The sequence below is a fragment of the Heterocephalus glaber genome, unplaced genomic scaffold (assembly GCF_053883595.1).
Source record: "Heterocephalus glaber isolate CG9 unplaced genomic scaffold, H.glaber_assembly_v1.0 deba00001457, whole genome shotgun sequence".
Taxonomy (NCBI): Eukaryota; Metazoa; Chordata; class Mammalia; order Rodentia; family Bathyergidae; genus Heterocephalus; species Heterocephalus glaber.
In genome coordinates, this window is record NW_028258305.1 from 35,862,148 (window position 1) to 35,885,449 (window position 23,302).

At 34.7% G+C, this 23,302-nt stretch overlaps 1 protein-coding gene across 14 annotated transcripts in view; it reads right to left on the bottom strand.

Moving 5' to 3' along the window:
• Positions 1 to 23,302, bottom strand: part of Birc6 (baculoviral IAP repeat containing 6) — a 243,878-nt gene that overhangs the window by 128,370 nt on the left and 92,206 nt on the right. For 6 of the 14 annotated variants that reach the window (XR_015453010.1, XM_087216155.1, XM_087216150.1 and 3 more), the window contains 15 exons: positions 19,116 to 19,262; positions 15,827 to 16,014; positions 14,756 to 15,085; positions 14,429 to 14,528; positions 11,942 to 12,156; positions 11,579 to 11,787; positions 10,897 to 11,243; positions 9,942 to 10,161; positions 9,255 to 9,388; positions 8,330 to 8,467; positions 6,251 to 6,378; positions 3,710 to 3,841; positions 2,496 to 2,711; positions 1,460 to 1,643; positions 512 to 667 (listed from right to left, as the gene is read on the bottom strand). Coding sequence is in view for 13 of the 14 variants with exons in the window: in XM_087216155.1 (XP_087072281.1) it covers positions 512 to 667; positions 1,460 to 1,643; positions 2,496 to 2,711; positions 3,710 to 3,841; positions 6,251 to 6,378; positions 8,330 to 8,467; positions 9,255 to 9,388; positions 9,942 to 10,161; positions 10,897 to 11,243; positions 11,579 to 11,787; positions 11,942 to 12,156; positions 14,429 to 14,528; positions 14,756 to 15,085; positions 15,827 to 16,014; positions 19,116 to 19,262 (2,844 nt within the window). In the remaining variant the exon portion in view is untranslated. The remainder of the gene's footprint in view (positions 1 to 511; positions 668 to 1,459; positions 1,644 to 2,495; positions 2,712 to 3,709; positions 3,842 to 6,250; positions 6,379 to 8,329; positions 8,468 to 9,254; positions 9,389 to 9,941; positions 10,162 to 10,896; positions 11,244 to 11,578; positions 11,788 to 11,941; positions 12,157 to 14,428; positions 14,529 to 14,755; positions 15,086 to 15,826; positions 16,015 to 19,115; positions 19,263 to 23,302) is intronic. The other 8 variants (XM_087216157.1, XM_087216147.1, XM_087216151.1 and 5 more) reach the window with 6 other exon arrangements.

Sequence of the window (23,302 nt, forward strand, 5' to 3'; positions counted from 1 at the left end):
CATTCTCATATTCAACATGTATTTTTAGAATGCTCAACATACACCACCAGCCTGTACTGGGTGTCACTATATGCATATAAAGACTAATAAAACAAATCTCCTCCCTGCAATAGATTAATAAATGTTCAAAATCAGGGAAATACTATAATTAAACTAATTACATGGTACATGTTAGGAAAGATATTTGAGTGTACAAGGGGAGCCCAGGAGGGAGAGCCCTCTACCTTCAGAGAAGGGCATAATTTATATGAATCTGAGATAAGGTGGAGTTCATCATGAAAATAAAAGGAGGAAGTCTATTCCAGATAAATGTTAGTACTTTGTCATACTGAACATTAGTCACTCAGAGAAACAAGGCAAAATATATTTATCAAGAAAATAACTGATGTCATTTATAAGGGTAAATACCTAATAAAAAACATTTCATGCTTCATTAACATTCTGTATTTTGAAACATTTTCATTAATAGAAACTATGGGCTATTTTAAAGAAAACACAATTAAAACTGTACCCGCTATATCATGTGTCAAAGGTTCATCTATAGTTTCCAGCAACTGAACTGATGACTGCTGAAGAGAGTCGTCTGAGTCACCAGCTGTTGCGCCTACATCATCACCCACTGTTCCTTCCTCCATGGCTTCTGCAGCTACTGGAGCCAACAATTCTCCTGTATTTAAAGAGACAGTCCTAACCATTTTAATAATTTATACACAATCTTCTAAAATAGGTTAAAGAAAGACAGAATACATGCTTTGCCAACAGAAGAGAATCTCAAGAAAATAAGCCTGAACCTATCCATGGAAAGCTAGGACTCACTGCAGCACCTTCGAAGGCCAAAGAACTAGTAGGAGATACAGAATATACAATTTGTACAAGGAATCATTAATACTTTACATTTATTAATTTATTCATCAAAAGGTGCTTGTAAGGAAGATACTTTTTTTTGGTACTGGGGATCCAACTTGGGTCCTTGCACTTGCAGGGCAGGCAGCGGAACCACTGAGCTAAATCCCTGGCCCAGGAAGATAATTTTATTATCTTTATTTTATACATGAAGGAACATAGGCATGGTGATTTCCTCACAGTCACACAAAGAACTAGTAAACAGCACCCCACTGGTATTAATAACAAAGCTGACCAGCATTTATGTCCATGTACTTTAACAACCTAACTTTTCTTTAAACACTTTCTCTTACCAAAACTGTTAACACAATTAAATAAAAAATTTTAGATAGCCACAGTTGTTTTAACATTAAAGAAAGCTCTTTTTTTTTGCTTTCATTAGGAAGTTACAGTTTCCTTTAAAGATTGCTTAGTTGAGGGCCACCCGCCATCGCAAGGGCAAGGTCCCAAGTTCGACCCCCAGTACCAAAAAAAAAAAAAAAAAAAAAAGATTACTTAGTTGAGCAATGACAGGCTAATTCTGACTTACTCTAGGAAAAACAAAATGTTGACAAACCTGCTAGGATATCCTGCAGCATACAAGTTAAAGAATACTGAGCCCAAGCACCACCCCAAGATATATCTCCTCTATTGAAGTCAGTTCCAACCAAAAGTAACAGTAGTCTTTCCAGTTGTGGTTCATTCACAATCTCACAGAGATGAATAGTTGGCCTTGTGGCATTTGCAATGCGTGCAAGAACCTGTAATATATTTTATACATCACATATTAAACCAGCAATTATAATCTTTTTAAAAAACAATACAAATACATCAATACTTTGGCACTAAAGTAATCGTTTTCAATAATGATGTATTATTTTGGTGTGAAAGGAGTAACATGAGATAGAGTTCAAAAGAACATAATTTTATATTAAACATTAAATCTGAGTGAGTTAGGAATAACTTCCATGAACACCAAATATACTTCAGGAAAGCAATCACAGCTTTAAAGGTCTTTAATTAATATTGTTTGATCCTTTATTTACATATTTCCCTTTTTTTTGAACAGGGATTGAACTCAGGACCTTGCGGCAACACTGAGGTAAATACTTGGCCCTCCCCCTTTTTTTTAAATATAAGAAAAGAAATTTAGACAACTCAAATTACACACCAAATTTCAAACCATCCAATTAAATTAAAATTTAAGTCAAGTTTCCTTAAGGAAAGCAGAAAAGATTGTTAAATCTTTCAAGGCACCATTAAAACAAAACTGCAAAAAAAAAAAAAAAAAAAAAGAATTATAATTATTCTTAATCAAAACCAATTTAAAGGGGGCCAGGGATTTAGCTCAGTGGTGCTGCGCCTGCCTGACAAGCACAAGGTCCTGGGTTCAGTCCCTGGTACCAGGTAAAATAAAAAATCAATTTAAAAATTGTATTCTTCCCAAGTTTTATTTTCCTACCCTGTAAGTCTCTTTTATAAATTATACCTAACAGGGGCCAGGGATTTAGCTCAGTGGCTGCCTCGAAAGCAGAAGGTCCCAAGTTCGATCGTTGGTACCAAAAAAAAAAAAAATTTTAACAAATATAAATTATACCTAACAGTTTACTTACCTTACAAACAAACAATAAGAGATCTGCATGACATGTGAAATCCATGGACAGGAGAAACAGAACAAGTTTTTGGACTACTGAAATACAGCGTTCATGGGCCAGAGTAAATGGAAGTGGTTCTATATCTGGACTTTCTTTTGTTGTTGTAATTTCTGTGTCTAAATTAGAACGAGACCATTCTGCTGTCCGACGCAAACGGATTAAATCTTTAAAGTGCTGCATATAGGAATGTATAATATTTGAATTAGTATTTAATGAAAATATTTTAGTACAAATTTATAGAATGAAAATATTCACTCAACACACAACTTTTAATGAAAAGTACTTTAGATAAACCATAGGCTTCAAAAATAAAGATTAAAAGCTATGTTGACTATATACCTTATTTCCTATTTAAAGTAGGTAGAGGATATATAACAGAACTTTAGGGAAGTGAAATTCTACAAAAAGGCCACAGAAAGAAAAATATTATCCAGACATCCTAAACTTAACTTATATAAGAGGTTGATGATAAAGAAAATTAATATATCTTCAAGTACAACATATTCATCCAAATTATTTCAAAATTTGGGAGAAGTTATACAAACTATGCACAAAGTTGGTTGTTAACATCTATTAGATATATATATAAAAATATACATAAAACACATACGAAGACTTAAAAAATTTTATTCAAAAATCACTAAAATTCATTTTCACTTAGAAAAGGACAAGCTATATTTGAGCCTTGTGTACTGGAAGATCCAAGAAGTTTCAGTTCTAAACATAGCTCTGAAAACCTTCCAATAACATAAAAGTGAAATGAGAAACCACAAATATCATTTACTATATTAACTTTAAAGCTAGCAAAATGGTGTTTATAATCATCCTGTATATTTCTGTGGGGGTTTTTTTTGGGGGGGGGGGGTTGTTTAGTTTTTTGAGAGAGGATCTCACTGTGTAGTCCAGGGTGGCCTCAAACTCATGGTAATTCTGTCTCAGCTTCCCAAGTGCTAGGATTACAGGCATGTCCCACCATGCCCAGCTATTTCTGTACTATAGTATGAAAATAATAGCATGGTCAACGCACATGAGCAAATTCTTCTGTTGGTAATCAGAATAACATTTAAATTTTCCTGGTCATTATTAAAGATAATTAAATATCCAAATAAACTAAAATGCTAAACAGAAAGTGGTTTTTCTGAAAAAATTACATTACAAAGTAGGAGCCATACCTTTGAAGTAGCCTGCTTTAGTTTTGCTTGCTCTACCAGGAGTTTATATGATGATCCTTTGTTACTTTGTATTTTCTCTTTTTCCATTTGTTCCACCAAAGCCTTCTGTTTTGCTTTTAGTAGGTTAAGTTGCTTTAAAATACAAATAAATAAATCTTAAAATAAAGTGTTAAAAAAAGTAAATTACTACTCCTCTCAGAACTCAAAATAATGGAAAAAAGAACTCTTTTAAAGCTCTCATAATACAATTTTAACTGTACTGTTGGTTTTTTAAAAAATCTTTTCTAAATTCTGACTTGAAGATCTATATTATCATGAAGAATAAATCAGTTCCTTACCTATGGGAGAAGGAAAATAACCGTAAGACTTTCTTATACAAGCCAATTAATAAATCAAATGACATATTAGTGGAAAATAATTTTTTTTTAATACATGGGGACTTATTTCTGGTACTGGAGATTGAAACCAGAGCGCTCACACTAACCAGTATCTGGAGCCCTTTTTTATTTTTCATTTGGGGCCAGGATCTCATTAAGACACTACTTTCTGCTTAAGAGTTCCAGCTTGTAGGCAGAGTGGCACATGCCCATAATTCTAGCTACTGAGGATGTTAAATCAAGGTTCAACTAAAAAGCAAGGTAAGATCTTGTTAAAAATAAAAGTTCTAAGCTTTGCTTTTATGGGATTTCCCCACCAAAGTAATAAATGTTTTTGATATATGTGGTTTTAAGTTTTTTATTCAAAAAATTTTATATTCAGCGTTTTTTACAGACATTACTCAATTTCCCATAATAATATTCTACGAAAGTACAGAATATCACAACATGCACTGACACTCACCAATTTTCCTTACATTTTTGCAGTTTCAATTGTACTCATCTGTATATGCCCAGGGCTGCCCTCAATTGCATACAATTCTACATGTTAGTTTACTTATCTACCAAGAGAGTCAATACTGAACAGCTCTAACACAAGGTCCCGTTTGCTGCCCTTTTATAACTCCATCTTCCTACAGCCCCTTCCCTATGCATAAACCCTGGCAATCAATAACCTATAGCAATAAACAGATCAAAGGGGAGAAAAAACTGCCCTCATATGAAGACCTTCCAACCTATGGAATGACTTTCCCACATGGCCACAAAATTACTTTAGAAAGTCACTAGAAAGGTACAGCCACAATTATAAATAAATAATGCAGCCAATAACTGAATGAACCTGTCTTCTCTAAGAACACTTCATAAATTTCTACTATTGCTATTTATTTAATTATGAGGGAGAGTACTACAAACAAAAATCCACATAGTATTCTACATATATGAACAAACATGTTCCTAAATTAAAACTAGCATGCATATATAATAAAATGAGTAACTGTAAAATAGGAATTACTACATTTTAATATTTTCAAAAATTCATGAAAATTCTATGAACATATGCAAAGATTGACAAAATATAGTATCTAAACAATCACAGCTTTAATTATTGTACAAATACACGTTTTCCAAACTATTTGAGAATGAGTTGGCAACCTGATGCCCAATCTACATATACTTGGGCTGGGGATGTAGCTCAGTGGTTCCAGCGCCTGCCTTGCAAGCACAAGGTCCCGAGTTTGATCCCCAGTACCAAAAAAAAAAAATCTAACTTTACTTTAGTGTTTATTTCCTAGAAATAAGAATATTCTCTGGCAAATCAGAATACAACCCAGAGAAATTAAAACTGATGCCCTACCAGGAACTATTTCTTGCACACCCTTTTAAATTTTGCCTTCTAAAATAATGTCCTTCAAAATAAAAAGCTCAAACAGTAATATTTTATTTGACTATATTCTAGGGTCATATTTATACTCTAGGTTTTGTTTTCCAACTTTATATCCATAGTTAAATATGACAAGCATAAACATTAAATGCCCGATAAATTTTAACTTCATTTAAAAGAATATAAGTTAGTGTTACTTAAAATTAGTTAAAAATCTTAGAAAGGAATTGAGGAGGATACTTCACATTGTTCTCCTTCAAAAACATCCATTTAGCTCACAGTTGAAAACACAGAAGTAAAAAATAAACTTCACCTTTTAAAAACAGGTCCAATACCTTCAGGACTTGCCAGATCAAAGGATTTTCATATAAAATCTCATTTCATCTTAACATAACTACTAACTACTAAATACTACATAAAAACATGCTAGGTTCTACTCTAGGAATTAAGATAGAAATATAACCAGTTTGTATCTAAAAACCTTAGGGACAGCATGGAAAATGAATTGGACTAAAGAAGAATAAAGGCAGGGAGGCTTTCTGACTAGGCAATAAATAATGGCAACCTCATTTAGAATGGTAGTAACAAAGATGTAAAGAAGTGAACAGTTTAAAGATCACCAAGAATCTGTATATGAGGTACTGTTGCCCTCTTACAAATAAAGTCTCCAAACTGTTAATCTAAGCTACATATCCCATCAAATGTCACACCCAACATCCGATAACACGTGTCAACCTCCAAAATGATAAACTTACACATTAAATCAATGTCTTTGACTCTTACCTGTTTATGATGAACAAGCTGCTTTCTGATTTTTCTGGAATATAATCTATCAAGGCTGCTGCTGCCCTTGGAAGATCTATTTAAGCTCTGAGTGTGCAGATTATTGTTGATAAAACTCCACTGGTTACCTAAAAGGAGAGGAAGAGTTTTACTAATAATTCTGCTCAATGTAATTTTTGCTTGGTAGTGGGGATCGAACTCAGGTCCTTGCGAGGCAGGCACGGTGCCACTAAGCTAAATCCCAGATCCTCAGTGCATTTTTAAACTACCTTTCTTACCCAGAAAGCACAAAAAAATTGTATGTCAATCATGACAAAGCAGATTTAAAGAAAATTAAAGAAATCCCTATTAAGAAACTGTTAGAAGATTTGACCCTACAAAGGTTAAATAACTCGGTACTCTAACCTAGATCCTAAATGAGTTTAAGACCAAAATTCCCTCTATCTCCAATCTTTCCTTTAGGGTAACAAGCACTCAGCAATGTTTAAGATTAATGTTTGTACAATGCAGCTTTAATAATGCCACTGAGTTTTAACACTACTTAAAATACATGTGTTTGTGAAGGAACCAAAAATGAGCACATCACAATTTAATGAAAGCCAAAATAAGACTTTTTTTTTTTTGGTACCGGGGATCAAACTCGGGTCCTTGTGCTTGTGCAGTAGGTTGTGAAACCACTGAGCTAAATCCCCGGCCCCCAAAATAAGATTTAATAGTTCAAAAATCAAGCTGTATAGCTACATTTACCCTCATGTTCCAAAGTGTGTCCAGATCATTATGTGTCATTATTTTGCTTGATTCAGCCCAATAACCACTTTGTCCATCTCTAATTCTTTCCTCATATTTAATTAATATAAAAATATTTTTCCTCTTCTCTACTATGCCTTTTTCAAGCCTTAGTTCATATTCCTTGGCCCTAAAAGCATCTGCTCCACCAAGGCTTCCATACTGAACAATATAAATAAAAAGCAATATTATCTGTTCTATACCAATTTATATTGTGTGTGTGTGTGTGTGTATTGGTACCAGGAATTGAACTCAGGACCTTGTGCTTGCCAGGCAGGTGTGGCGCCACTAAGCACCATCCCCAGCCCTGCAGTTATATTTATTTTAGCAGTATTCTCTTATTCTTCTATCTTATAAATGAGTAAACTAACCCATATTATCTAAAAACTGTATAAACAGCAAATTCCCCACACATTAAAAATCTTTCACCTTTCAAAACATAATACGCACCATAAATTATTTTAGCTATAAAATATCAAGGGACTTTGTATTAAACTGACAATGTGTAAAATTCCAAATTTTATAGACCTGGTTATTTATATTTACATACTTGATTGGTACCTCAAATCCTTAGTGAAAATAGTTATTAGAGCAAAAACAGCATGAAAAAATTAGGTCTTGGGATTTGATTTCCTACTATTTTGTCCCTCAAACTATGGGCAAAGATTACAACTCAGAACAATCTGGGAATGTCTGCATCTGAGAATGGCGTAGACAAATGTCTACACCATTTATAAGTCAGTGGGTACAGTTCAGTGGTAGGCAGCATTTGCCCTTCATTCACTGCACAGCAATCACTTCAAAAAGAAGTTAAAGCTGGGGAGTTAGCTCAGTGGTTCTGCTGCCTGCCTCTCAAGCACAAGGTCCTGGGTTCGATCCCCGGTAGCAAAAAATAAATAAATAAATAAAAATTAAAAAATAAAAAGGTAAAGACAATTACAGCTAATTAATTGAACTCCATAGTGGTAAAAAGAATGACACATCATATTAAAATAAAAATTATGAAAAATTTCCCTTTCACAATCACTTTTATGCACAGTTTTACAAACTAAGTGAATGAGCATGGGCAGAAATCCTTGTGAAACATAGAGCCGTTTTCAGAAACTTAAAAGTCATATCCAGAGCAAGGAGTTTTTCCATCAAATATAAAGTCTATCTTTAAATAGATTCCTGATAGTTCTCATTTGTATATAGATTACATATAAATGGTATCTCCAGGCTAACTGCCAGTTCTGAAACAACTGCAAAGACGCTCAAAATCCCCACCAACATATTATTATAAACTTCTGATACCTGTCAAAAACCTTTCCCTGTCTTTACCATTCAAAGGTTTCTTTGCAGCTGCTGCTTCATCTTCAACAGTTGCCACATAATCCAGTAATCTGGACACCAGCATAACAACCCAACTGATCATAGGAATATCTAGCACTCCTACACAGAGAGAGAAGGGGGAAAAATCCAGGTGAGTAGGAGTCCTCATGAAGTCTGAAGACAACTGAGACAAAACATTTCACAAATTCAGAACATACTATATCATTACTAATGGTAATATTTATATATAATAGGCCTCAAAACTAGACACTTTGACAGTAAATTGAGTAGAATACTGATTTTAACAAAAGGCAGGTACTTTCTGGTATGAAAATAGAGATGTGAGATCAATCCAACAAATACTAATTTATAAACTGGAAAACAAGGTATAAGAGTCACAGGCAACTGAAATAAAATATCGAATTTGATTTATAATTCATAATATCAAACTATGTTCTAAGTTTTTATTCCTAAAATAATTTTCTTGCTCAAATGAAATTCACCACTGACCAAAACAGCAAGTGTGCATCAAAGCTTAAACTTACATAAGGGAGTCTGATTTTAATTATGATAGTACAGAAGAAACATATAAAAATTTCAAAATTCAAAGTTCAAATAATAAAAAGGTAATATATTTAATAGTAATAATAATAGCCATCAATCACATGAAGAGTGCCCACTCTAAAACTTCTGTATCACAAAAATACTAGTAACATATGCTACAATAAATGCTAAAGTAATTCAGTCAATATTTTATCAAATATACAATTTATTTTTTTGGTACGGAAAAGTTTCAAACTCAAACTCAGGACCTTGAGCTTGCGAGGCAGGCAGTGGAACCACTGAGCTAAATCGCCGGCCCTCAAATATACAATTTTTTTTAGAGATAGCTGCATTATAGCAATACCTTCTGTTCTCCTATGCATGGGTAACTCTGGCTGGAGAGGTGATAATAAATTATCCAAGAGATTAAGCAAGCTTTCCAATACCCCACTATTACTAAGTGATCGTTGACCAATGCAGGAAAGTAACATGAAGACCCTAAAATAAGAAAAACTCAGTGAGAATTAGCTTAATGTTTTTATGTTCAATGTTTTTAAAAATTTACATTGAAAAAAATTTACATTGAGATTTAATACTCATAATAATGTCTGCTTCAAAATATCATATTTTAGGTAGGGTAAGAAAGATTTGTAGCTGGAGGTATGTCAAAATCATCTTTTTCTAGTCATTGGTTATACTTTTTAACGTTATCCACAAAAAAAATCAAGCAGTCACTGAAAAATCAAGGAATTTTAAGTGAACCTCAAAAGGCACATTTAGCATAAACAGTAACATGATCTAATAGGAAACACTTAAAAAGTTCAAATCTATAATCCCCACAGATTTAACTGGACCACTAAAAATGTAGTCTATTTACATGTAATCTTCTTCAATATAGTGCTAGTAACCTTCACTAGACATTCCCAAAATCCTGAAAATACCCATTTCATTTTCTCCACATTTAATATCCACATAAGATTTCAAAATCTGGCCGATGACTAAGAGCTACAAACCACTAATGACAAATAACCAGCATCATTTTCTGACTTACCTATCTTGAGGAAAGATGAGAAGCTGCTCTGAATTATACAATTCCTGTAGAACATTAGAAAGAAACTGACCCCACCATCTTTCACCACCACACAGCTGAACAAGCAGAAGGCCGGTATGTAACCGTATCTTTGGGGTTCCACTGATACACAAGTGTTTAAAGAGCTCTTCACAGGCCTGGGCATGAAATGTGCTCTGTAAAACTGCAGGAACAGAGTGCCCTATTACAAGAAAGAAAATAAAATTTCCTATTAAAGTGTATGGTGTAATATCAAAATTGGCATGTCTATATGTGCTTTCTCCTTTCCCAGCAATCAACAGATAATTATATTCTCTTTATTTTGTTATTTATTTACCTTGTAAGAAGAACTTTAATTGTTAAATACTTAGGATAAAAGAGAAGGATCAAATCAATTATATTTCTTTCTAGTTTGGTTTATCAGATTGTGCTGTGGGTTTGTGTGTGTATACACATGCATGTCTGTCTTAATGATCAAAAATACTTCTTAGCTAGAAAACCACAGTTTTTTTTGGGTTTTTCTGGTACCGGAGATTGAACTCAGGACCTTGTGCTGGCGAGGCAGACGGTGGAACCACTGAGCTAAATCACCGGCCCAGAAAACCACAGTTTTAAATTAGGTTAACAATTTATAACAACTTATCACAATTGAACTTTTAAGCCATACTCAAAACATACTTTGCCAGTAAAACAATGTGTACAACAAAACAAAAAAGCATGAGCGAAGCCTTGTGTTCCATCACTAGCACCATACAAAAATAAACATGAAAATAAGGGGGACGAGGGAAATGGGTCAATCGAAACAGATATTTCGTAAGTACATTAGAAAGTATATCAAAATTAACAGTACCCAGAAAACATTAGCATAATTCCTAACACAGGTAACAAGATCACAAATATATTCCCAGCCATTAAAGTACATGACACAGATACAAACCATTGGAAGAGTGAAGAAGGCTGAGCAAGGTGTCCAGTAAGTATCTGATGATAGTACGTAACTGCTCTGTGGAAGATGTCTGAATTAAATCTTCTGGATCTGATGTTTCACTCAATGTCTTACGACTTGCACCTACAGCTACTTTAAGTCTCTGTACTGCATTCTGAGCCAAATTTAGCTGAAGCTGTAGCTGAATGCAATCCTGATAAGCAGAAAAAACTCTACTGTCTTCCTCAACTGCCTTGTCTGGTTTTCGTAAAAAGTATTGTGCATTATTAGCACTGTTGAGAGGAGGAAGATCAATACTTTGCAAAAGAGTTTCCAGGCGATGACAAGCTAAGTTATATCTGTAAATGAAAAAAAAAAAAATTTAGTAACTCAATGTTCTTTTGACACATATACATGAGCACACTAAGAATTACATCTGTAAAATGTTAAAATCCAACATTAAAAAGAATTATTCTTAAAAAAAAAAAGAATTATTCTTTGTTAAGTACTAATAAATGGAACAAATTAATCACAATATTTTCATGTCTTAAGCATAGTGGTTATGTGCTAATATCCTACTTATTCTCTTGCTCTTTTCTGTACAGTTATGAAAGGACATTGTTTGGGAAAAATACAAGCAAGATATATACAAATCTCAAGTAAGATTAAAATATATGTGCAATTTTCTACTAACCTGCACTGTATATCCTCTTGTAGTGCAACCATCATTGCTAAATGCTGGTCAATTTCTGGCTGATTTGCAGATTCTCCCTCTCCCTTGAGAGGATCATGCATTAACTTCAGCTCACTCTCCCAAGGCAGGATATAGGTATGACCATAGTAAAATCCTAAAGGGATTTTGGCTCTAGCATTTGTACTTCCATAACGTCCAATGACAGTTATCTAAAATGAAAAATTATAAATACACATAAATACATATCAGCCACAATAAAAAATCTGAGGAAAACATTTAAACAGATATAGCTATACTTGTCAATTCTATCCCTTTTTTTCAGAAACATAGAAAACCTAAATTTACTGTCTTAAAGTTTTTTACCTTCATAAATCTGCACACAGGAGGTGGTATTAAGTCATGAAGAATTAGTGAGTGGGTGCTTATATCAGTTGCCACTACCAAGCGCCTTCCATCCACTTCCTCTCCTAATGTCCAAATGTCAATTGATAAGGAAGCCAAGTCTCCACAAGTGGGAATCAATACATCTGTCAACAGTATAGGTCTTCCAAAGTCCAAAGTCACAAATCGCCTAGCTCCTATGAAAGAAAGACAGTTAAGAAAAAAAAATCTATCTATCCAATAAATACATATATTTATTTATACATAATCATCTTGAAACATAGTATCAACTTACTAAACTTAAAGGAAAAAAAAGGAAGGGGTGGGGATTTAGCTCAGTGGTGCCACCACCTGTCTCACAAGCACAAGGACCTGAGTTCTATCCCCAGTACCAAAAAAAAAAAAAAGGAAACAAGTAAAAGTGACTTTGTCAATTCTCATTCGAAAAATTTCTCAAATTCCAACCTATGTAACCCTAGATTTAAGTCACAAACTACCAGATTAAGACTGTTACTATGGAGGGCCAGGGATGTAGCTCAGCAGTGCTGCACCTGCCTGGCAAGTACAAGGTCCTGAGTTCAATCCCCGGTAAGAAAAAAAAAAAACCAAACAAACAAACAAAAAAAACTGTTACTAATGAAGGCAATCACCTCTACACATTAGCTTTATTTAAAACATTTTTAATTTTAAAAATTAAGTCAGTAAATGTAGTACATACATTAACAATGTATGGTAACAATCTGCCCTTCTTTCAACCAGTGGATATTTATTTTTCTTAATTTCACTAAACATATTAAAATACCAAAATATATTATACGACTTTAGTTTTCTTAAGCCTTGCTAGTTTTATGTGGAGCTACACATTGCACTGTGTTTACTTTGTAAAAGGAAAATGTGGCTATATAATCAAATTGTCACTTGGGGGGGGTGGGCTCCAAGGGAAATAGCTCATTTTAAACAGTGTCCTTCCCAGTACCAACACTAAAATTTCTTCAGCTCAATACCTGAAGAAGTAAATGAACAAAAAGCAGATTTTCATTTCTCATCTAATGCACAATATAAAAACAAGCTCAATTAGTAAAATGTAAGGCACACCATTAATACCAAAATCTTCTACTTTGTATTGGCACGGGGTCAGCTAATAACATACCTTCTGCATTTTATAACTAAGGAAAACAACTAAAAACTTCTAGGAATAGTTCTATTCTCTCTCTTTTTTTTTTTTTGGTACCGGGGATCGAACTAGGGTCCTTGCACTTGGGCAGCAGGCAGCGAAACCACTGAGCTAAATCCCCAGCCCAGTCCTATTCTCAACGTAAAAAAGAAAAGATAAAAAGGCAGTGACTGTAACTAAACAGAAACATTATTAAACAACATACAAAGCCCTTCCTCAAGGGGCTGCTGCTCAAATTGCAGTATAAACTGCTCATTTGTAAGCCGGCAGAACAGCAAGTTTTCACTCTAAATGCTATAAATTCTAATGCTTGTTATCAATTAATAATTACTTCTGTAGAGAGAACACATGCTATTGAAATAAAGTAAGTACAGTTTAATTGTTCGTACAGTGAAAAGTGTTACAGGATACATGACATCTCCACATTTTTCCACTAAGGATTCTGTTGACTTCTGCTGCTGCTGAGATAGAATTATGAGGTAAAAACTTCCTACCATTTACTTGTAGATATGCTCTAATGAAAGCATCTACCCTAGAACACAAGCATAAGACAAATTTAAGATAAAACTTAAACTGTCTACAAAGACTATTAAAAGTTACTAATCTGGGCCGGGGATTTAGCTCAGTGGTTTCACCACCTGCCTCACAAGCACAAGGTCCCAAATTCAATCCCCATACCAAAAAAAAAAGTTACTAATCTTACTCAGTTACCATAGTAAATAGTTTTGTTGACTAGTCTCAAAAAAAGATTTCATTAGAATGCTAGTTTTAGGAGTACTTCCTTGAAGTGTAATTTCTTTTTTTTTTCTTTTGGTACTGGGGATCGAACTTGGGCCCTTGTGCTTGCGCAGCAAGGCAGCGAAACCACTAAGCTAAATCCCCGGCCCTGAAGTGTAATTTCTAATGTAATGGTGAGTGACAATTCAAAGTGAGGCAGATACATACTTCAACATACAAGATTCCAATAAAAACCAAATCCACTATCTAAACAAAATTTGCAAACCTGCTCAACAGCACTCTTCCATTCAATATAGAAAGCACAAAGCTTGAACATTTTATAGTGCTTATTCTTTTTTTTTTTTTTGGTACTGGGGATCGAACTAGGGTCCTTGCGCTTGCAGAGCAGGTGGCAAAACCGCTGAGCTAAATCCCCGGCCCTATAGTGCTTATTCTTGGCAAAATGTACTTCCCCAAAAGCAAATGTGATTATTCACAATGGAAAAGCAAACTGAATTAACATAAGGCATAAAAGGACCAGCAGACAGGGACAAAAATTAAAGAAATTCTAAAATTACCTGAATGCATTCTCTCTATAATAATGGACTGGTGAGGTGGAGGTTGAAGAAAATGTGAAGCGTGAGAAATTGCAAGGGCTAGACCAGAACCGAGTGGATTCTAGAAAACAAAAAAGTATAACTCTATATTGGTATTACTCTTGCTATATAAAAACTACTAACCATAACAGTAACAGGTTTCATTTCCTGATGTATATTTTTTAATATTTTATAAAAGAAAATAACGTGATATATTGAATTAGTATAACAAAGTTTTGTCTTCTAAAGTTAGTTTACTTCAAAATATTTTAAATAGATAAGCTAATGCCTATTTAAAACATAATTTACCATTCTGGACTTGTTGGAACTTTTGTTATGTGCAGGAAGACTGACTGTTGGGGGGTCAATGACGGAGCCTGGGAAAAGCTGTGCAAGCTCAGCATTAATCACAACAGAAACTGCTTCATTGGGTGGAGTGAGCGGTGGAGTCATAAAAAGTGGAGTTGTTTTTGGAGTGGGTGGAATAACATCAGATGGATGAATGAAGAACCCAGGGGCAGCCACTGGGTTGGAAGGCACAGAGTTGTGAATGGGACCTGCTGATGCTGCTGATGCTGCCGATGCTGCTGCAGCTGCTGCAGCTGTTGTCTGATGCAACTTGGCTTCCAGCTTTGCTTTCTGTAAAAGAAGTAAAAGCAACACATATAGACTAATCCTGCCTACCTAGCCTGTGGGGTATACTACAAGGATAAATATTATGAAGAGAAACATGATTGGCTAGGCTAGATCCTAGTTAAATAAAGATGAATCAAAATTGGACATAATATAAATGGAATGCTGCTCTGTGTACTCCTTCAAATACTGAATATAAAATTTCCTGGTTATTTTTCAAAGTAAAAGTGAAAAGCAAGCAGAACAATTAAATGTAAATAAGGAAACAAAGTTCTGCTCTAAACAAAATATTAACAGGAGGTGGATTCTCATGTTGACTAACCTGATACAATTTCTCAACTGAAATTGTCACAGGGTGCATTAAACCACAATAAAATCTATAAAACACCTGTCATTGCTACTAAATTTTAAGTCACACTAATTTAATTGGTCTTTTGAATGCTGTTTTAGGTTCTGTATTCCATAAAAATGATTAACTGGTAACTATGTTTGATCCGGAGCATACAAATGGAATGCACAAAATGTATCAATCACATTTCCTCACATATGTGTCAAATAAAATGCAATGCTACAATTTTAACAAATTTAAATGTATCACAAAGACTTTACCTCAATGTTTTGTTGAAAATGATTAGCTCACATTGTTCAACCTATTTTCCTTTATGAAAATAATGGTCATTTTTACAGTACTTTTTCAGCTTTTGAAGTTTAGAGACAGCATGAACAAAGAGCCAAATAGTCTCCAACCTGTTGCTGAAGCTTCAAAAGCTGCTGCTGTTTCTCTTGCAGCACCTGTAGCTGTTGCTCGGCTGAAGCCATTGCATGAGAGAGAGACTGCAAAGCTACCTGGGCTGCTGAACTCAGTGCTGTCGAGGCTTCCCCAACTGTCCCAGATGAGAGTCCACCTACTGCAGGAGTAACCCCGAAGGAACTCACTGGCATAAGACAAGGGAAAACAAGAACAAAGACACCAGGATGAAGAAAAGGCTCATAGAGAAACAAAGTATACTATTTTGACAATAAAACTATAGTGAATTTTAATTTTTTTTTAAAAAAAGAATCACGAGAACATGAATAGGAAAATCTTAATAGCAACAGTGGAGTATTGATAACACAAGTATTCTAAGAAGATCTGGGAATGACTTCGAAAAAGAAAGAAAAATTAGAACCAGTATACTTTTAAATTTTAAATATTTCTATTACAGAAGAAATTTCATTTAATATCAGTAAAATGATCATTAAAGATGACAATCATCTTACATAATTTGAACCTAAGAAATAAACTATATTCCCCAGATTACTTAGATGAAGAGAGGCACATTCCACATAAACTAAGGTCTAGCACACACTGCAGACTCATAAACATTATCACCAATAAAGGCTCTAGGAAACCCTGCAGGTTAAGATATTTCTTTGAGGGGCCAGGGATTTAGCTCAGTGGTTCTGCTGCCTGCCTTGCAAGCGCAAGGTCCCGAGTAAGATCCCCGGCACCAAAAAAAAAGATATTTCTTTGCCTATCCTTTTCAATATCACACAAAAACATATTACAAATCAATTTTCTTCTGTTAAATATGTATGAAAAGCATTTTAGAAGTTGAAATAAAAACTTAATTCCACAACTTAATCTATAACAACACGTAGGGGCCAAGTCTAATAACAGCATTAATATTTATAGCAGGCCTTTGCTAGAAAATTAAACTGGTATAATACTAGCATAAGCTTAACATGCATTACCAAATAACTACCTTTGACCAGTGAACAAGTGTATGAGGCAGAGGTCATCATTCGCTTTTTCAGCTGCTTAAGTAAAGTGAACTTACCCTATACACAGCTGATAATGGTGTGACTGGTATTAGAATCACGGGCTATATGAACCCAAAGCCAATACAATCAGCATGAAACTTATATGAACTTATTAAATCTTTGCAGCAGCAAAATACTCAGACAAGTGTAAGTTACCATTGTATTGCCACATGCATTATACACTGTTAATAATCTCATTTTACAGATGATAAAATTAAAGACAAGGGAAGTAATTTTGTCATAAATAGTGGAAAGAGCAGAAAGTCTAGGCAACCAGGTAACCTATCCTTCTAACATCTAACAAGCACTGTGTTTTAAAAGTGAACAGGAAGCTTGGAGACTAGTCATCTTTCAGCACCTAAAAATGACTAGCTCAATGTTGCCCTAACATTTAATAAAGATACTTTTGCTGGCAGGGCTTTCAAGGTGTGTGGAACACAGAGATAACCTATACGCATACACGAACTTGCGTGAGGCCAACTGAGCAGCAAAGGTGGGATTTGAACCTGCAGTGTTGGTTCAGAGGCCAGCTTCTTGCCCACTACACCATACTGCCTTTCGCTAGCATACACTAACTCAAGAAACTAGTTCCATTGCTTGGATGGAAGGTGTAAAGAAATACTCTTTCATAGATAAGTTTTTGTTTTTCTGGTACCAGGGATTGAACCCAGGACTCTTGGAACGGAACTACATTTTTGGCCTTTTTTAACTTTTTTTTTTTTTTTTTGGAGACAGGATATTGCCAAATTGCTAAGTGACCCAGGCAAGGCTCAAATCCCAGAGTGCTGAGATTACAGGTATGCACCATCATACCTGGATAAACTGAAGTTTTTATCTTTACATTTTTCTTACTCTTTTGTTTTTGTTGTTGCTGCTGTTTTGTTTTTTGAGACAGGGTCTTGCTATGTAGTTCAGGCTGGACTGGAACTCAACAGCAACCCTCCTGCCTCAGCCTCCCAAGTGCTGGGATTACAGGCATGTGCCACCACGACCAGCTTTTCTTACTCTTTTGAAATTTTTACTAATTCAAATGAATTTTCTTAAAAATTAATCTTCTGGATACTAAACTTCATGACAAAGCCAAGGAGAGAGCCTCGTTTATAATTAGTTTACAAAGTTTTCTGAAAGTTCAATTTTTTGTCATAGGATGTTTTTATTTCAAATATAATTGTAAAAGTTTCTACAAAATGACTGTAACAGTCCAAGAAAACAGATTTTGATCTTACTAGACTCTCCGTATCTTAAAAAATTTACTTTAAAATTCTATCCCATGTAAGCTATGAATTGTACTTAGTGAATACTTCCACAATTAAGATAGAATACAATTCTAAAAAAGGGGGGCACTAAAATTAAAAGCTGATAAATTCTTTGTAAAATCATTTATCATTCTGGAGCCAAGTGTAAGATTAAGTTTTCCATGGCTTCTCCTAGAAATTGCTTTTACTTTTTGTTAAACTGTTGAAGAAAATAAAGATACCCACTTACAAAATTATCACCAGCAAAATCAGTTTAAGACAATATATAAATCCCTTAGTAACAGTAAAAGATATAAAACCATATACAGAAACTCTTAGTTTTATAAACTTCAATTATGTGTGCCACAATAAAACTCACTGTAAATAAACATTGATGCTAAAATTCAAGAACAAAGAAGCAAAATAATAAACGTTTCCATTAATAGCCAGAAACTTAATTTTTAAGTGAAGGCACTTATTAAACACCAATTTTACCTCATACATATTTAAGACAATCAAATAGGATTTCAGATCTGCAAAGTTACTTTGAATTATTAGTCTGAAAAACAGTATTTTGTTTACTCATCCCAAGCTTCTCAAAGACTAAATATACAGTACTGTATATTTATATTTAAGTGTATACACAAAAAAAGACTACCCATCATGTGATGATTATTAAAGTTCAGTAATGGAAACATTTGAGTTTAACTCCTCCTTCTATTTCCATTATAGCTGATATTTTTCAAATTAAAAAGTTTCTAAAAATGCACACACATATAAACAAAAGGATTCACACAGAGCTGGGGGAACTTGATAGAAGAGTATGTACCTATGAATTCACTAAGAATATGAAACTATGCTATATCCCAAAAATGTCCCCCCCATACATTTCCACATGACAGCAATGAGAACCACACATGTTAAAAACATATTTAAATACTTACATATCACTTTTGTTTAGTACTGCATAAAGTATATAGTAAAAGAAGGGTATATACCAGTAAACGTACTTGCATCATCCCTTTCTATTCTGGTTCCATCACTAGTTGACACACAAGTAAAGTGCAGTGGTTCAACTTCTAGGAGTCCAGTGAGGGATGTGAAACTACCCTCAGCAGCTGTGCAACTACTGACCTTTCCATTTCCTACAACAGAAAAAGAGAATTCTTACAATAAGAGAAGATATTCTTCAAAAAGCAAGTCACTGAAAGTTATAGCTACTACTCCATGTTTAACAAGAACATATATGGACGAATCTGACACAGTACTTCAACAATGAATGTGGCATTGAGAAATCTCACAAAAGTAGATACCAGCTCCATTGCTACAAAAGCCCAGTTGCATAAAAGCAATCTAGCAGCCACACACAGTAATAAAAAACATGAGGAACCAGTTTTCAATGAACACTGAAACTTGTATTCAGCAACAATTTAATTTCAAATACATGAAAAAACCCCTCCTGAAATTATCTATTATACAATCTATTAAGTAAGCATAATATCAGAATATATGACGAGCTATCAACTCTATAAATATAAAGCAGTGAAAAAAAGACTAAAGAAATATGCAAACATTAACAAGATTTATCCTGAAACACTATACTTTCTATTCCAAAAAATACTTCAAGTTAGCAAAAACAGTTTTAAAAAATGGTCACAACTAAAGAAAATTTGAACCACAGCAAGGAAACTGGAACAAACACAAAAGAAATCACAGTGACAATATATTTCACTATATATTAAATTCACTACTTTTCAAATTTTCTAGAGTAAGCACTACTTGAAGACTTCTTTAAAAGGCAAAGTAAAACAGAATCTGGAGATGAAATGATCAGGAAGATATACAAATGGGCATCAACATTTGAAGGATTACTAAATGCCAGACCAAACTGTCATAACCTTGTTCTCCAATGTTGAATTGGTGCCCAAGACAGGGCCTGACACGTAAATTCAACACATGCAACAACATGTTCGTTGCATACTTAACTATGAAGTGTAATGTTTCATTTAAGAAAAAATTTTAAAGGACTAGTATATCAAGGAGAGCTCAACTCTGAGGCACAAGGTAAGAAAATATTTCCCTGATAAAATGATGAGACTCATTAGAAGAATAAGAGATTGCTATGTATTTATTCCTTAGGGCAGTGGTGGCGAACCTATGGCATATGTGCCACAGTGGACGGTTCATTATAGTTGAAAGCTCTGAAAGGTTTGCCATCAGTGCCCAAGGGGTAAGAGAAAACAGGCAGAAAAACATGAGTGTAAATCTCTACAATAGGAAGGCACAAAGCACACATAAAAACAATAAGAACAATATGGCTAAAAGAACAGTTCTCAATCCTAAAATTATTACATTTAAAACATTTAATACACACACATACTCTAAAGCACTTTTACTTACATTGGTTGCATATACACTGATATGTACTGCAGAAATTATGACAAAGTTATTAATATAATTCATTTAAAAATAAAAATGTGGGGCTGGGGATTTAGCTCAGTGGTTCTGCCACCTGCCCTGCAAGCGCAAGGATCTGAGTTCGATCCCGGTACCAAAAAGATAAAATAAAATAATAAATAAAAATCTATCAGATGTTACAAGAGTACATTTCGATGAAAAAGTACTATTTTCTAAATAGATAATAGTGGTGCATGTCTGTAATCCCAACATTCTGGGAGGCTGAGGCAAGAGGATTGCAAGATCAAGGACCTTGTCTCAAAATAAAAAATTAAAAACTTTTTTAACAGTAAAACACTCGGGATATAACTCAAGAAGGCCCTGGATTCCATTGCCTGTACAGGGGTGGGAGTGGGGATGTGAAGGTGGCTGAGAACCACTTATATGCTTAAAATTTAAAAATGTAGGGTCAGGGATTTAGCTCAGAGGTTCCGCCGGCTGCTGTACAAGTGCAAGGACCCAAGTTCAATCCCCGGTACCAAAAAAAAAAAAGTAAATGTAGTGAGAAGAATCACAATATTTTATGTATTTCCCAACTTATTTAAAATATTGGCTTATAGGGCCGGGGATTTAGCTCAATGGTACCTGCAGCGGCTGCCTCGCAAGCTCAAGGTCCCAAGTTCAATCCCTGGTACCAAAAATAAATAAATAAAAGAAACGAATAAAATATTGGCTCATTGGAGAATAGATGGAATGACTATCTTATCTGCCTGTACATTCAATGTGCTGGGGTATATGTTTGGATAGGAGTATGTGAAGAAACTCTTAAGAAATACGTATTTGAAAAAGGAATATTACAGCTTTACATATTCAAAGAGTTGACAAGCGGCACAACTCCTTAAATATTAGTCATGTTATCTGAAGTGTTATCTCTGAGCTTCCAAAACTGTTAAGATTAACTGGTATGCCAGGCATGGTTGCCACACACCTCTAATCCCAGCAGTGGGGAGGCTGAATGAGGACAATAACCTTGAGTTTGAGGCCAGCCTGGGCTACATGGGGGGGGGGGGGGGAGAAAGATGAACTGCTGGACCTTGTACTTTTAAGGAACTCTGCACCCATGTAGGACGGTGACATATATCATGCATAGATCCATCCAGGAAATATCAGTTATTCCTCTATACAAATCTTTCAAATGTACAGATGCCATTACAGGATTATCAGAAAATAAAGCTCACTATAATGTATCATATCATGAAAGGCATTATGTATTGGGAAACTATCAAGATCCTGTAGAGGATGCAAGATTTCCAAAATTCTAATTTTTGCTTCAAAGGCTCTACTTTTAACACTGGCAACAAGTACTATTAACTTCTCCCAAAGTGAACAGGTTATAGTCATTCACTTTTGAGAAAACAACTGTCCAATAACCAAGTATGAATGAGCATAGTTTGCCTATCACCCAATTTGCAAATAAAAATGGTGTTCCATAAAACATTCCATTAGGGCCAGGGATTTAGCTCAGTGGTTTCGCCACCTGCTGTGCAAGCGCAAGGACCCAAGTTAGATCCCTGGTACCCAAAAGAAAAACAAAAAAAAAATTTCATCAGTTCAGACTGTAACTCAAACAATTACAAAAATGTACTTCCCTGAAACCACCATATGATTTCAGCATATAAAAGTGCTCAGAGTATATTTCCCATTTGATCATAGAGTGTTTGAAAGATGTATAATAATGGACTCAAAATTTTTAAGTTTTACTGCTTCACTAAGGACATTCATAAATGAAACTAAAATTTTTTATTTCAAATACATGGTGAAGCTGGGGATTTAGCTCAGTGGTTCCGTCACCTGCCTCGCAAGCGCAAGGTCCTGAGTTCAATCCCTGGTACAAAAAAAAAAAAAATAGAAGTCAAATACATGGTGAAAAACATGTTTTGCACAAATAGTACAAATGTTAATATAGTGAAAATGGTTAATAACAGTGTAGTATTATGAAAATAGCTCTCATATTTTAGGTCTCCTTAAAGGGTTACGGGGCACTGAGGGCAATATTCTGAGAATCACTATGCCACAGAAAGGAGATAAAACAATGGCAAAAATTCATGTAGTAGAAGAATCTAATTTTACAGGGTTTTTATATGCTATATTAGAGACCCTAAACTTCACAGAAATGCAAAGCCATGAAAAGCATTTTTAGGAGAGAGCCTGAGTGATTGAGCTTACATTCAGAAAAGACTGTACTTACTGCAATGTGGAGAAGGTAATGAAGTGAAGCAAGAACAGATACAGGAAGATGAATTCAAAAGCTATTACTGCACTCTAGGTTCAAGATAACTATAGCAGGAACTGTAATCAAGTAATTGTTATAAAGACAGGGAGCAGAATTTCAATACACATGGGTGCAAAATAGGTAGGATGGGGTAATAGCCTCAATGTGGGGCATAAGTAAGACAGGTATCTTGAAAGAATAACCCATCTTGTGTAGCTCATGTCTTTACTTGGGAAGAAATGCAGTGGGACTAATAATGATGAAGAAGAAATTCATATGGAGACATGATTTCTATTTCTCCTCCTTCTTCAGTGTTCTTTACTGAATATGAGTGGTCTTCCAAACCAGAAGGCCAGAAAGCATGGGCTCAACTTTATTGTTTTCGCCTCATACTGTCACTAAAAGGGATCTCTTTCTGTCCTTTGGTACTCTGAAGGAACCTATATCACTAGCTCAAGCCTATCTATCCTCCAAGTTCCAGTCAAATTGCATTGACCTAGGTGATGTGTCACTTGG